This window comes from Sceloporus undulatus, chromosome 4, assembly GCF_019175285.1.
Source record: "Sceloporus undulatus isolate JIND9_A2432 ecotype Alabama chromosome 4, SceUnd_v1.1, whole genome shotgun sequence".
Taxonomy (NCBI): Eukaryota; Metazoa; Chordata; class Lepidosauria; order Squamata; family Phrynosomatidae; genus Sceloporus; species Sceloporus undulatus.
The window spans coordinates 228,577,861-228,594,905 of NC_056525.1; the positions used below are offsets into that span (position 1 = coordinate 228,577,861).

Genomic DNA, 17,045 nt, shown 5'->3' on the forward strand with positions numbered 1-17,045 from the left:
GCAATTTGAAGAAGTAGACAAAGAGTTAAGTATTTTTCATGTCTCCTACCCTCCTGCTGGTTTTCTACTCCACATCCCCTTCATCCCATGTTTATCTTTTTAAAAAATACAGCATTGGGACTTTCTTGCATGCATTTGCATTTAACATGTAGTTTGTAAGTCCCCAAGCTTCTAAATTTCAATGATCTTTTGAAGCACAAATCTTTTGAATCAAAACAGTTTGAGATTTGGCATGTTCTCTTCCTTTTCTCCGTAGAACTATTTCACATTGACAGGTTAGCAAAATTTTCTTAGTAGTAGCTGTTGCAATAGCTTAAATCTGAGATAAAAGTTTCAGATTCAGATATACATTGTCCTTCCCTCTAAAATCCACACAATGGGATTTTAACCTCTGAAATAGTGATGTGTGACTGGCTACTCAAAGAGACTAACACCCCAATTAAAGTGAACTAAAATAGGCAGAGAAGCCAGTGTTTAGTTAGTGGACCTGATGGTATTGGAAGGCTCTGAGATGTACTGTTCAGCTTCAGGGAGTTTCTATAGTAAATTTTAAGCACTTTTTATATTATATGCATCTCACCTAAAAATGGAAAGTAGCATGAATACTCATCACTAATTGGTCCCTATCCTCCACACTGTTAATTTCATGAAAAACAGTCTTGAAGCCATAGGTCTTGGAAGAATAATGAAAAATGATAATCAACAAGAAAATGATGAGCTCACCAATGAATAAGAAAGAATATGAACAACAGAAGATTAAAATGTGGGAGCAAAGATGAAGGGAAATGACAAATGCAAAGAACTATTGAAGGAGAGGTTTAGAACTATAGACTCATCGAGTGCTGATTCTACAAAACCTGGTTCCACTCAATGAGAAAGGACTCTGAGAAGTGATTGTGTCCGTTACCCTGGCCATTTCCCCATTCCAGATATCAATGATATGTCTATTCCTCTGTGTGTGTGTGAGTGTGTGAGAATAATTAGCAAACAGAACTAGTTCAGTATTAAAATGTTTTGGCTGCTTACTTCTGGTCAGATGTATTTTTTATTTTAAAATCATACTCACATATACAAACCATTGCTTTCAGTGAGGGGGGGAGCTGTATTCCAGAGTACATAGTTCTGAGGACGCATTTTGTAGCCTCTTGGTATTCTAAGGGTATTTTTGATACAGAAGATCCAAAGCAACTCCTTTCTGGATATTCTCCTACATCTATAGAACTTGCCATACTGTTATCCTCCATAACATTCATGATGCCAAGGCCAAAGTTTATCCACAAAAATAGGGGGAACTTTATGCAATATTCTTTGTTCTCTAACACACTAATCCAAAACCAAGTGGCTAAAAGGAAAATAGCTAATTTCCAAGTAAGCATGTTTAGGACATGAAGTATTAAGGGTTTTTTAATTTTTATTATCTCTTTAGCATTATTGCTGGGCACCATAAATCTCTACATTATTTTGTAAGAGTTCAATTGGAAGATGCAACTGTCACCAAATTCATTGTCATAATACTTAAGGTTATATTTGGCAAAACTTAATCACTTCGCAAAAGCAAGAGCTTTTGACTTTCAGGTGTTTTTTTTTTTTTGGGGGGTTGCCTTATCTTAGAGATAATATATAGGTGACCCACTTAACCCTAGGCAGACAGGATGGTCATTTGCTATACAAATGCAATTTGACAGAATGGCACTGGATTGAGTCCCCAAAGACTTAACTTGTCCATCTGGTTCCTTCTGTTTAAAGAAAGCAGACAAGACTGCAGACATCATAAGATACTGCTTATAATGGAAATAAAAAAGTTTGCAAAGCAAAGGAATGTAAAGACTTATGAGAAACTGCTGCAGATGTACATCACTAGAATTGTCAGCATTCATCTCAATTGTTATATAAAAATCTCTGAACTTGCAGACAATTTCTGCTATATCCTAATCACACTAATCATAAATATACTTAAAAGGAGTAGATTTTATTTTCATCAGGACTCCCAATTCAGTTTTGGAAATAGAGAAAATCACCAACCCCATGCCATTCAGGAGGAAGTACTGTAAGTGTTACAGAAGCATTGAAAGTGTCTGATCCTCCTTCATGTGGGCCTTTAAAGGGTTCAGGATGCACTATCATCAGACAGTCTTCAAGATAAGTAGACAAAAGTTATGCATTGCTAATCAAAGAGGAGTCAGAATACTCCTTTAGCTTATTGAATATTTAATACCTGAAAATTAGGTTGACTATTGAAAATGGTTTCAGATTTAAGAAAGATATAAGGTATCTTAATATTGGGTTAAGTACTGAAGAAATTATAATATTGTTCAGTAAGGTGTCTTTGTTGCTACATAATCATGGTGCCTTTACTGTACAGTTTCTGTTTTATTCCAGAGTAAACGTTTTGTGGTTCTCAACTGAGACTGTTTCTGGGAGAAATGGTGTAGTCTCCTAAACATTTCTCCACATGGGGAAGAACTAAATCCATTTGAGACACTGAATCACTGATGGAACATCTTCAAAAATATCTACCGCAAAGGAGGAAAATGTACAAACTTGACATGGAGACAACAACTTGATCTTGCTGTGACTAAGTATCAACCATATTGAACTTATTGAGATAAAGCACTTTCTAAAACAGTCAGACAGAAACTCAAAGAAACACAAGGAAGCATACAAATAAAATGAAAGGACTTCAGGTGGCAGAGTAAAGAAAAAAGTAAACAAACTCCCTTGAAGGAATAACTTTGAAATTATATAGACATTAGGCACTTACAACAGGGTCAGGAAGAAAAAGATATTTAACAGTGGCGAATTGTAAAGGTCAAAGAACAAAGGCTGTTTATCAAGTACTGGGACAAATAAAAGGATAGTGAATATACTATCACAATATGTAGTTGTTCACTGCTTTGGGCAGCTTTCAAAGAAAAATCCGGAGATGATAAGGCTATCAGTAATATCTGTCATGATGTCTATATATTACCTCTAATATTATTGACAATATGCAATTTAATTCATTAACAGCTTTTGAGGAATACAACATACATTACTTGTCTTACGTATGAGTTTCCAACAAACATATGGCTGGACATTGCAGAACAATGTTGGTGGAGACAGTATAGGCTCAAAGCCATCAAAATTAAATTGCAATGAAGCAAGCAAAGGGCCTAATCTCAAAAAGTATGTTGACCAAGGCCAGGTGCTTGTTAATACTTTATGGGAAAACAGTAAATTATGTTTCTAGCAATAGCAATAACAGCTACATTTCTATATTGCTTCACACTGAACTAAGCAGTCTCTAAGTGGTTTACAACATGTAAGCTAATTGCCCCCAACAAGCTGATTACTCATTTTAGCAACCTCAGAAGGATGCCAGGCTGAGTTGACCCCGGATCCCCTGGCTGGAATCGAACTCACATCCTTGTGGCTTTGAGTGAGTGGCTGCAGTACTGGCATTTAACCACTGCACCACCTGGGCTCTTTAATGTTTGTTATAATCTATACAGAAATAAAAGTGCTATTACGATTTCTCCTGTATGGCCTATAACTCAGTTTTGTTTCAGTTCTCACTGATGATCCTCTTCCATCTATCAGATGCAAGTTGAAGATGTTTTCTAACTGCAAAGCCCCATCCAGCTTAGGTGGTTACTATCCTATTATATTTAAAATTCCATATATAGGCACAGTCTTAATGAAACCACTAACACTGATATTTTACTCAATATAAAGAAAGCAAAGTCGCTGATTAGAATATTTTTGCTCTTACTATAGTAAAGAAACTATAGACCTCTAAAGATGCAATCCTTTGCACTCTTGCTAGGGTGGAATCCCCACATAAATCAATAGGAAACTGTACACTGGACTCTGCTATATATCTCATTGCATTGGTATGATGAAATTCTAGATATTCCTTGTAAGTAATAGTTGCACCATAAGTGTGTATGAGGGAGAGAGAAGAGGAGGGAAGGAGATGACAGATAGACAGATGGATAGCTGGATTCAGATCTAGTACAAAATTTATGCACTCCTCAAATATTGCTAAAAATGATATGTAAACAACACTCTAATAACTGTCACACATTGTGGAAATGTATGAATTGACCTCTCTCTGTTTGTTTTCAATAATGAAGAAATGTCCCACCAACTGTTTTCTGTAAGTTTTCATGCCAGGAGATGCTTTTCAGTGAAGAGGTTTACCCTTAACAGTCACAGATTTCCCCCACCATTTGTACCAATTAAAAATAAAAAGTGAAAAAATGCACAAAAAGGATCTGAATAGTAACAATGACTGACAACTGTATTCTGAACCCAAAGATAATTTAATGAGAAGGATTAAAGTCATGTCCATACTACTAAAAACGTAAGAGAAATAAAAACCAGTAACACCAATGCAGCAGTGCATATAAACTCTACCCAAAAAAGTGCCAGGAAATATGGAGAATAAAATAAATGGCCACAGACTATGAAAGCTCAATATACACCAGAGAACACCAGGGATTGCAGTAACCACTGGACCATTACACTAATTTCCCATAAAAGCAAAGCAAATTTTCAGCAACAACTTCATTGGCACCTGCAAGTTTAGGACAACCTTGGAGACCTTGAGGAACGGGAAAATGAGGATGAGTGTCACACTTTTATCCATGTCATAACAACATACATTTAGGATGTGTTTGGGCTGTAAGGCCATATTCTGGAAGAGTTTATTCCTGATGTTTCACCAGCATCTGTAGCTAACATCTTCTCTGAAGTTGCCAGCCACAGATGTTGATGAAACATCAGTATTAAACTCTTCCAGAATATGGCCACATAGCCCAAAACCCCCACAAAAAACTAAAGATAATATATAACCTGAACAAACTGTTCTTTTTAAATTTCTATATAAATACATATGAACTTAATGCCCATATAACTTTAAGCTGAAATGAAGAGTTGCCACCAATTTACCTAATTTACCAAGGAAGAAAAGCAAACTTTGCTGCTTATGCTAGATGTTCAAGAATGGCTCTCTCACTGATTAATCAAGAAAGAATATTCCCTAGGAGCACCCACACATTTTTGGTGTAATAGTACACAATATCATGATGGAGGGATTTTGCTTACTGTGGACAAGAGCTAAAAGTCAACAATCTTTAAGAATAGTAGAACTGGAGGGAAAATAATAATGATAACATATTGCAAACTCCTTGTTGGAAATATCACTCCTATATACAATTCCTAAGAAAATTCCAGGTGAATAAAATTTCCAACACCATCTGCCTCTTATGAAAACAATCAATTAGTGGCTTAATTGACTTGGCACCTGTATAGTGCTGGACATATGCTATGACTGGTCAAGCAATTCAGTTTGCACAAAGCTGTAGAAAAGCTGCCTTGCAGCTTTTTGCCTTTATTTATTTCATTCTATAAACATTTTGCAATTTGAAGGAAGAGAAATAAAATCTTGCCCAAGGGTTAAATTTGCTTTACATCTTTCACTTTTATGAACACTTTACTTCAGCAGGCGATGCTGCACCATACTGGCATACCAAATGTTATTTATTATCTATCAACTTTGTTTTGGAAACCTGCATATGATGATGAAGACACAGGGCTGCCTTTCAAAAGGTGCTAAAAAGGAAAGAAACAGCTGGAACAGGAAATAAATACTTGACATTTTCACCACAATTTGATTTTTTCTTCATTTTAAAATGACCAATATACAGCACATACACACAAAATGTGGGCTTGCCATATGCAGACTCGAGATCATGTGCACAGCAAGCACCCATAGAATGAATGGGGTGCGTGCCCCATTCATCCAAACAGGACTTGAGGTCCTGCATTTTTTGCCTTACATGGGAAGGGGTGTTCCATATGGCAAGGACAGACTGTATATTGTTTTCCTCCAGCCCGTTTTTGTTCTTTCTGGTAAAAGTCAAGTGCCTCCTAATTTCAAAGTTAGAAAGTGCCTTGATTGGCCTCATTAATTAGTCACACTATATTGCCATACTATGGTCTTCAGTCCAAGAGCACATTCATTGTTGCCTCTCATTAAAAAAAAATGGAGAGATTGAGTAGCCTTTATTTAAAATGACAGCATTTTTAAACTCTAGCAAAAATATTTTGGATTTCATAAGGAAATGTATGCTCTTCTAAATGAAATATTTGTACACTTTATCAAATTTATCCAAATGATTCCTGGATCCTTGGCAGGAATTCAAGGTATTTTAATAGTGACTAATTTAAATTTTATATCCATATATATATAAATATATGTTAGGAGAAAAAATGAAAAGGAAAACGTCATTCCTGTCTACAGTTGTACTTCACTGTACACTTTTATCCATGTCATAACAACATACATTTAGGATGTGTTTTAACTAAATTTAATCGTACAAAAGTCTTTAATTGTTTCCACAGAGGCTTCAAACAGATGGGACAAAAGGGCCAATGTAGGGCCACACTGAGGCATGGCATTTACATGATGCATGCCCCAAATGCAGTGGGAAGCCATACCGGGTCTGCTCCAACCCGGAAGAGCCAGGCCAAAAGCAAGTGGAAAAGATCCACTCCTTTTTGGTGGCTTGGGTCAGGACCATGGTGGCTGCCTGCATTGAGACTGGGCAGGTGCAGTTGCTGTGGTCCCAGGGCAGACCCGGCATGGACCTTTTGGGCCATCTGTCTGAGGCCAAACTTGATGCTATAACTATTGTTCATTTTACAAAGTTTGGCATGTGATTTTTGGATAGACCGAATGCAGATTATTAGAACAATTTCATCTTTTAGTGACACTGACTAATTTTTTTTCTCTCAACACTTTTTAGCAATCGCTCTCTCTCATTCCAGACTTTCTTGCTTGCTTCCTTCTTTCCTTCCCTGTTTTTTTCTTTTTTAATGCTTCACATGTTCCAAATTTATTAGCTGTTTCTGTGTTCTTCCCCCTGAGATTTGTTCAACATTCCTTTTTTCTCTCAAAGTCCTGCATGTTACTCTCCATGCTCAATAATGGAATTATTATAGAATCAAGACCAGAATTTCTTTTCATTTCATTTTTATTTCACCCTTCATTCAAGGACGTGATATTTTCTCACAGCAAGGTAGACTGTGTTGAACATTGGTTGATGGGCCAACATTATCCAGAAAGCTTTGTGGATGAACATAGATATTCTTCAGTCTACCAGCACTAAGTTGAATGTCAATTACTGCAGATCATGAGAATGAATAATTTTATGATGCAATTTTAAAAGATATTTAAAGGTAGTAAGTAGTCATTTAACCAGTGTTCATTATGATTTTATATCTTTTTAATTTTAGATACGTATTTTAAAGTCTGTTTTGTTTTACTATCAAGGCAAAGACAACTATAACTACAGTGCACATCCCATACACTGCAAGGGCAGCAGAAATTGAGCAGCTGGGATTAAACAAGTTATGCTATTCAGATTCATTCAGTCTTTTAGCCAAATGATTACCTGTTGCACACCATATTCAACTCTGGACCCAACGGTCTTAAAAATAACATTCAATATGTGATCTGCATAGTGAACAGATGGTGTTCTACATCCCTTAGCAATGATAAAGGAAAAGGAAGGCATCAGATTCAATGTCATAGAATTCTTTAAAAGAAGTTCCACATTCCCCCCCCCTTTTTTTTGAGGGGCCTGTTTAATGATATGGGGTAAAGCACATGAAAAACACTTTATGCAGTCTGGCCTCTGCAGATTCAAATATCTGCGTATGGCAAGCCCACGGTGAGGCGGTGGCAGGGGAGGAGCAAGAGATGGGAGAAAGAGGAAGAGGAGGAGGAGGGAGAAGAAACAGGAGGAAGAGGAAGAGGGAAAAGAACAGGCAGTGAAGCAGAAGATGGAAGGATGAGGAGGAGAAATAAGAAGCAGAGGAAGAGGAAAAGGAAGAGGAGAAGAAAGAAAAAGAGGGAGGAAGAGGAGAAGGTTGAAGAAGCTGGAAGGAGGAAGAATTGGAAGTGGCAGTGGCAGAAAAGGCAGCTTTTTGCCGCCCACCTGTCTGCTGCCAGTCAGAGCTGGGAGGGAGAGAGGGAAGGAGTTAGTTAAGACAGGTCCCATTTTCCCCAATTGTGGCATGGCCATGTGTCCACACTGCCATTGGGGACAATGCAGACTTGCATATCAGTGGATTTTGGTATCCACGGCAGTGGGGGGGGAATAGATCCCCCACAGATACCGAGGGCTGATTGTATCACATCACATTCACATCTCTCAAGTAAAGGTGCACTCCACTAAAACAAATACAACCAAAAATCAAATTTAATGTCCCTGGCAAAGTTTCAGGCCACACACTATTTACCATTACAAATTTTGCTGTAAATCTATGCACACTTTTCTAACCCTGAAAAGGAAGCATGCATACACTGGAAAGGCAGCAGAGACCGAGAACTGGGAGTAAAGGTATTATTCTACTCAGTCACTCGGTTCTTTAGGCAGCTGACTGCTTCTTACAAAGCCTGCCTTCAAGTAATTAAAACAGTGTTTTCTGGTGCTGCACCCCACATAGCTTAAACTTTGTTTTATACTACTTATTTTTTCCCCCTGTTGTTAGGAAATAAGCTCAAACATTCAGAAAATGAAACCAGGTGGCATTTCAACATATACAGGCATTTGATTTTCAAAGTACAATGCACTTCCTTCCTCCTTACATGTGGAGGGAACACATGTTGCAACTCCTTTTATGCATGCAGGCACGGCAGGAAAATCATGTGCTATATGCAAAAGCCTGTTCAGTTTTGCAAATGCTTGCCTTGCTCTCACTCCAGCTTCTATGCTGAAAATATGCGCTGCTGACATGTCACTCCTGGTACTACTGTATGTAGACAGAAAAGTGGTCCTAGGGCTCAGTAGCATCACCTCATGGGAGGCAGCTCAAATATAATGAGAAAATGAAGGAGGAGCTGTTCCTGTGAAATCATGTCAAGCAATTCCCAGGCTGGCTGATGGGGAAACTTGAGAGAACACAATAGGAAATCTTCAGCTCACCAGCAATGCTTCCCTCCAAGTCTTTTCATTTTTCTTTCTTTCTGATGCATGCCAGATGCTTTCTGTTTCCCCCAGTCAATTGCCACTCATCTATCAGGAGAACATTTCAGTAGCAACAAATGTGTGTAGCACAGGAGCCTTTTTTTTACCTCACAAATGAAAGCAATATATCTGCTACACCACTTTTTAACTGCAAAAAAACAACAACACTGTATGATTAAGAAATGAACAAATTATTCCAACTCTCCTCTCTAGAACATGAATTAAATAAAATTTCTGAATCATTTATTTTGCCAGGAACACCATAAGATATTCTTCATAAATGCTGCTGAACTAAAAGTCTCTACAGACTGGCAAGAAACGCTGCCATTGGGGGAGAGTGGAGGCATGGTGACCACACATCGCATGCCCCTACTCCATCCTAATGCTGGCATCACACTGCCCACCTGCCCACACAGTAGATGGCATCATACCAGATCTTTAGTGCAGTGTTTAGACGTGGTGCCTCAAAGAAATGCCAAAAAACTGCTACTATAGCAGCAAGGGCAGCTTTTTGCCACTCTAAAAAGGAGCGGCATTTCACTGTATCTTTTTAGAATAGCAAACTGCCATATCAGGGGCATGGTGTGTGGTTGCTGTTGGCCCAATCTGGTGCTGAAAGGGGAAGCATGAAGCCGTCATTTCAGAGCCGTCTGTTTCGCCCCAAAGTCCTTATTTCATTATAATATTTTAACTAATACTTCTCAGGCTTAATTTAATTACTGAATTAGATAATAAGACAGAGGCATGATCTACAGCATCTTCTGATCACCATCATCATCAACAACAACAATACCCCTCATTTAGAAAATGCCTAGAAAATGGGACCCCTATTGTATCAACTAAGGGGCAAAGCAGACAGGTGGCAAGAACCAGCCCACGATCAGCCTGGGACTGTGGCAACCACTGGCACGAGCAGGTTTATGCCACTCCTTTTTCTAGTGGCTTCAGGCTGCCTTTTGCAGCCTCAGAGCAGCTTCTGGCTACTTTGGTGGCATGCATCATCTGAAGGCCATGCCCCAAAACATCCAGAAGCTGCATCTTTTGACCTGTTTGGGCCCAAGTCATTTATAATGATGCATAACAATATTAGGTCCAGAACAGAATCCTGGAGTACTCCATTCATCTGTTCTCTCTAGGATGACAAAGAACCAATTTAAGTCAATTTAAATCAAGTAATCTGAAAACTGACTTTTGTTTAAAGTTTATTTACAAATTAATTTCATTACCAAAACTGTCAAATGTTGTCACCAATGACCACAATGTTTACACGAATTGTGATGGACCTAACAAACCATAAGTAGCTCTCTCTAAAACAGGCCCTCCTCCCAATTTTATAGAGAGAAACTAATCAAGCTGATTGTTAAATATCATTTCAAGCCTAGCTAAGAAACATCTTCCTTTAAAAGAGAAGCCTAGCTTCAGAGGCTTAGTGCAAGCTATGTGACATGCAGACTGCTTTCCAATAGCTTTTCATGGCTTGCTATTCCTGCAATCTGTTGTCTGCTGCAGCTTCCTCATTCTGCCTAAAGGTAATGCCTAAAGGTAATGCTGGCTATGGTAAATAAGAGGTGAAGCAGATCAGCAGCGTGGAGTGGCCTTTGGCCACTCCAGCCTAAGTTAACTCTGATTAGCATGGGACCACAATGACTGGACACTGCAGTCCTAGAGCCAGATACAGCTGCAGCTCTAAATAGGCAGCTGGCAAGAAGCACTTTTTCTGCACTCCTTTGTTGGCCAACTTCGGGCCACCTTAGTTAGAAGCAGAACAGCATCAGGCCACTCCAGGCATGAGCGTCATCTGCACTTCCCACCACAGAAGCAGACGGAAGCTACTCTTTCCTACCCATCTGTTTTGGGCCATAGTTTTGTATTGTCCTGGATAAATATGAAAGTTCTCTTTTGGTCTTCTGAAAGATGTCTTTGGGACATCAGACAAATGATATAAGTAATCATGTTTGGGAAGAAAAATGTGCATAGTAAGGAAAAAAAACACATTTAATTGTAGATCATTATGTGGTTAGTTAACCCAGCTTTTCAAAAGATACTTATCACTTCTACATCCCATGCCACCATGGGATTTCAGTGTGTTCCCAGACAAAAGTACGCATGTTACCAACACAATAATAACTAAAGCTTTTGAAGTACAATTCTTGAATTATCTATCAGACATGACACTTACTGAGTAGAGTAGGACTTTACTCCCAAATAAAAATATATAGAATTGCATCCAATGTAATTTGTAGATTTACAATTTGAAAGACAAAAAAACAAAGACAAACAAATTGATTCACATCAAACTTGTTAAAAAGTTTTCTATAGACATAATTATGTTGGATTCTTCTTGTTGTTTTTAATTAAAGTAACAATCAAAACTTTTTTACTTCCCCAACCAGAAAGAAATAGGACTAAGGGGCATATATGTTCAATACCTCACACAGGGATGTAATTCTTACTTATTTTTTTTCTTTCTCAAAGGAACTGATGGGTAATTTTAGTATTTTTCCCCTCGCTATGAGAAAGCATTTGGAAACTGCACACTATTCACAGTTCAGCACCTTTTTTTGCACATGGATGAAAAACAGGTTATTTAGCACAGAAAAGGTTGTTAAGGCCTGTTACAGACTGCCAAAATAAAGCTGCTTCGGGTCTCTTTGGAGGTATGCTATTTAAATGATGCATGGGTCCAAAGAGTCCGAAAGTCATGCCAAAGCCATACTCCACTCCTAAGCACTGGACCCATAGACCCATAGACCCATAGAATCGTAGAGTTGGAAGAGACCACAAGGGCCATCCAGTCCAACCCCCCTGCCATGCAGGAACTCTCAATCAAAGCATCCCCGACAGATGGCCATCCAGCCTCTGTTTAAAGACCTCTAAGGAAGGAGACTCCACCACACTCCAAGGGAAGAGTGTGTTCCACTGTCAAACAGCCCTTACTGTCAAGAAGCTCCTCCTAATGTTGAGTTGAAATTTCTTTTCCTGGAGCTTGCATCCATTGCTCCGGGTCCTAGTGTCTGGAGCAGCAGAAAACAAGCCTGCTCCCTCCTCAATATGACATCCCTTCAAGTATTTAAACAGGGCTATCATATCACCTCTTAACCTTCTCTTCTCCAGGCTAAACACCCCCAGCTCCCTAAGGCGTTCCTCATAGGACATGGTTTCCAGACCCTTCACCATTTTAGTCACCCTCCTTTGGACACGCTCAAGTTTTTCAACATCCTTTTTGAATTGTGGTGCCCAGAACTGGACACAGTATTCCAGGTGGGGCCTGACCAAAGCAGAATAGAGTGGCACTATTACTTCCCTTGATCTAGACACTATATTTTTATTGATGCAGCCTAAAATTGAATTGGCCTTTTTAGTTACAGCATCACACTGTTGACTCATGGAGGGCAGCTTTGGTGCAGCTTCTGGATTCTTAGGGTGCATGCATCATTTAAACAGCATACCTCCAAAGAGACCCGAACCAGCTTTATTTTGGCAGTCTGTAACAGGCCTTCATCTGTGTAAAACAACCAATGCAAATCTTGTATAAAATAAGTTCCAGATTATGAGGATTCAATTCAGTTTTCTCATCACACTTTATCAAAACTTAGGAAACACTTCCTTTATCATTTTTCTTATATTTTCAAATATTCTAACAATCACTACTTCAGACACATTCTAGGAATTGAGAAATAGAAATGTGGCTTCACTTCAGTAACAGAGAATTCTTGGGGAAAACAATTACCCCAAGTTTTGAGGTAAATATAACAATATAAGCATTAATCAGTTTTCAACATATAGATTTTAGTGCAGCAATTCAGCCTATGCTTTGGGAACAGACACTATCTGATATTTTCCCCTTAGAATTCTAGCCTTATTTGCTGTAGCCTGGATAAAAACAGCATCCAAACCCATTTTCTTCTCTTAAGACATGATGGAATAGAGTGTATTTAATATTGTTCCCCAGATTCACCAACTTGTTTTCAAGACTGGTTGCTTTAAGAATTGTGATCCTGACTTAACAGTTGTTACCAGTCATCAATATAGCTTTTACATTCTGAACAAGGAGAAATATATATGCCCACAAGCTTCTAGCAATGGAAAGAGAAGGAAATACAGCCAGGTACACTGCCAAGGATCAATAATTCACACTGCTGTTTAGAAGCAAATCTTACAGGTCTCTTTCTACTGTTCCTTCTGTACATCAGCATCTATACTATAGGGGGGAAATAGGCTTGTTTCCAGTAATGTTTACAACACTGCTCATGGCTCATCTTTCTAAGAGAAAAATATGTCATAGTCTTTAGAATGTAGTTCTATAGTGAAAAATAAATGCTCCCAGCATTTGTGCAAGCATCACATTCCTTCTTATTTTTGTCAAGTTATCCTTTAGTCATCTGAGATCACATATAACAAACATTTAAAAGACAACTTTTCAGTCTTGTCCTATTGCTAAACTTTTCAAGGAGAAAACAGTGAAATCGTAAGCAGAGATTCACATCAGTGTTTAGGTTAATGTAACAGCATAAATTAGTTGGATTATAGAATTGTGTCTCTGGAAAAGCTCTGTTTATAATTAAATATATCTTCATAGCTATGCAGTAAAACAGACTTTTAATATTTGTTGCAGAGTCAAAGCCAAGATTCCTTTTAAATGCATCTGATAGATTATAGTTACCTTTGTAGTTAACTTTGAAGCCAATTGAGCCTACACTTTCATCAGTTTGAAGGTGCAGCCACATCTGATTGTTCATGCTGACAATTAAATCTGGCACGAAGCTTCCTGTTAACCTAATCATACACAAAATAATAACTTCATTAGCTTGAGAACTGACTTCAAATAAAGAGATACTAAAAAGCAAGTAAGAGATCTTGATTACAACACTTTAAGGACTACAACATTATAGCAGCAATGGCATTTTAAAAGAAAGTCATCAGGAGAAATGCTGCCAGCTGGAAATCTTTGAGTTCTGCATAACCAAGCATTGCCATGAGGATAATTTTGCACAGTTCTATGAACTGATACTTAAAGCTAAAACAAAAGCTGCTTAGTACTTAAGGAAAGAACTGGTTTTAATAATAAAATTGTGACATTTCAGTCATTAATTGGTTTATCTTGTGTGCATGAGGATTCATATTGGGACCAAGGCCAGACATAATAGATCCCTCCTTAATGTAAAGTCTGTCTCCATCCGGATATATCAATGGCTTTATTTTAAGCAGAAAGATCTGTAGGGGAATTCTACTGACAATCGCATAAACTTTCAGTATCACTAGAGTTTCCCTGTATCTGACCAGCTGCATCAAGTCTGAAGTAAGGGAAGTGTAATCTCTGGAACCTACTTTTGCAGACCTTATAAACCCACCATTCTACAAAGCCACAAGATACCCTGGGGGGGAAACCATACAATTTTCAAAAAACATTTTACACCAAAAGAACTACACACCACACACTAGTAAAACCACCTCTAATTGTAGCAACTTACATCTTCTTCACAACCACCTTTCTTAAATTAAAAGTGGCCACAAACCAGCCATAAATTGAATGTTGCATGAATTATGGTACCATATCTTGGGCTGCATCTACACTGCAGAAGTAATTCATTCTGACACCATTTTAACTGCTATGGTTCAATGCTATGAAATACTGGGAATGGTAGTTTGTTGTGGCCCCAGAGCAGTTCAAATTGGATTATTTCTGCAGCATAGATGCAGCATAAATGTGTCCTATGTGAAAATTGGCTGCCACATCTAAGGCAGTTGCCCACCTCCAAAGTAGATCCAAAACTGCCTCGTTCTCTTCACGCATAAAAGTTACCACTGGTGTGGCCTGGCCACTGTAAGAATGTAAGAAGGTTATTTGAAAAAGCTAGTCTATTATATATTTCGTCTCCACAATCCCAGTATCCAAGCTCAGCAGCTTAATGTAATAGCACTTGTCATGTTGTGATCAATAGTTCAGCAGATCACATTGCTCCTCTCCCTGAAGAAGAGTATGCTTGCATTGTAGCTTATCTTCTCACATGCCATTTCATTTTCAGCACCAAAGCACTAAGATTTAAGTACAGAACAGTAAGCTCCATTGGGGTTCTTACAATTTAGGACTGTTTCCAAAAAAGGAAAATTCATTCTAAAAATAATTAAATGTTTCAGGTTACAGAAGGGGGGGGGGGAGAGACTGAGAGAGAGACCAGGGTGATTCCACTGACTCTGTTGAGAGATCATCTGCCTTTAGCTCTTCTTCTCTCTCAACTGTCACCTAACAGCAACCATTCCACTTGAACTATTGCAACACCAACTGGTCATTATCAGAATTTACAAAGCTAATCTACGGGTCCAAAACAATACAAGTATAGTGTCTTTTTAGACAAACACATGTGTGCAAGCATGTACACACACACACACACACAAAATTACTTTCATGGAATACAGGCCACTTCCTCAGATGTATATGCAACTGTTTCTAAAAGCCATTGAGCTGTTACAAATGCACTATTTTTTAAGATGCTACAAGACACTGTTATCTCTGAGAATAATAATGTGTGAGAATAATGACTTTGTAGATAAAGTCACTCAGATCCACTCTGACTTGGATGCTGTAGCTGATTCAGTGCCAGTAGATGTAACCTTAGCATCTGTTTGTCTAGTGTTAATGGATATGTTTCAATTTGTACAGCCTGATGATGTAGGATCCTTGGAGAGGTGAGAGCCAACACATGTGTGTTGGACCCTTGTCCTTCTTGGCCCCCCTCTGGCCAAAGAAGTAGGAAGATTTGAGAAAGAACGTGTCAGAGACTTCAAAACTGTTATAATCAAGTATTTGGAATCATTAGTGCAAACACAACAGCAGCTGATAAAATACTGGGAGGCATTCCTACCTGAAGCCAAAGCCATTGCCTAGGAAGAATACTTTCAAATATGAAGACTCTCTGGATGTTTGTCCCAGTTGAGATAAATTCCACAGTGAAATCACTTTAAAATCATCCAAATAAACCACTATATATTTTATGAATTTAACATGTGGCTTTTTATATACTACAGCATTTTATTAACAGCTGCATGTCATGACCCTCTTTGAAGTGGACTTGTGGCATGACATTCTGCAATACTTGCTGAATTGAACACTATTTGTGTCTTAATATTTGCACTAAAATGTGCGATGCAAGGCCAGAAAGTTATTTTTGTTCTTTACAATATGTTCTGTCTACTTGATCTTTATGAAACAAACTGGCTGAATTTATTTAATGGGCTGAATGAATAAAAGAGGTAATCAAAGCATCCCTATAACAAGGCAGCAGTCCAACTTGCCTAAAGGGGAGTTGTGAGACCTTTGTCGGAAAAGTCATCCCTGAATCCCACTATAATGGATTATTATCAGTCAGTTTGGGGGCATTTGGGCATTTTCAGGCAAGGTATTAGAATGTGTGGTGGCTTCCCAACTCCAGGGGTTCATCTAGACCTGGGTATGGAACAGAGACAACCTTGGTCGCCTTGGTGGATGGCCTATGCAGGGAACTGGACAAAGTATTTCCCTGTTAGTTCTGCTGGAACTCTCCATGACTTTCAGTACCATCAACCATGGTATGGTTCTGGGCTGCCTCTCTGGGATGGGACTAGGAAGTATTGTTTTACAAGTGGTTCTGTTCCTTCCTGGAGGTGAGGACCCAGAAGGTGGTGCTATTTAACATAAACATGAAACCACTGGGAGAGGTTGTCTGGAGTTTTGGGGTAAGGTGCCACCAATCTGTGGATGACACCCAACTCTACTACCTCTTTCCACCTCAATTCAAGGAGGCTGTCCTGGTCCTAAATCAGTGTCTGTCATCAGTAATGGACTGAATGAGGGCAAACAAATTGAAAGTTAAATCCAGTCACTTGGAAGGCATATCAGAGGACAGGGATCCAGCCTGTGTTAGATGAGGCAACACTCCCCCCTGTAAACACAGGTTTGCAGTTTGGGAGTGCTCCTGCACTCAGCTTTGAAGCTGGAGGACCAGGTCACTGCAATGACCAGGAATACTTTTGCACATTTAAAACTTGTGC

At 38.7% G+C, this 17,045-nt stretch overlaps 1 protein-coding gene across 6 annotated transcripts in view; it reads right to left on the reverse strand.

Moving 5' to 3' along the window:
• LOC121928362 (CUB and sushi domain-containing protein 3) overlaps positions 1–17,045 on the reverse strand; it is an 810,382-nt gene that overhangs the window by 243,026 nt on the left and 550,311 nt on the right. For all 6 annotated transcript variants that reach the window (XR_006103494.1, XM_042462948.1, XM_042462947.1 and 3 more), the window contains one exon: positions 13,681–13,793. Coding sequence is in view for 5 of the 6 variants with exons in the window: in XM_042462948.1 (XP_042318882.1) it covers positions 13,681–13,793 (113 nt within the window). In the remaining variant the exon portion in view is untranslated. The remainder of the gene's footprint in view (positions 1–13,680; positions 13,794–17,045) is intronic.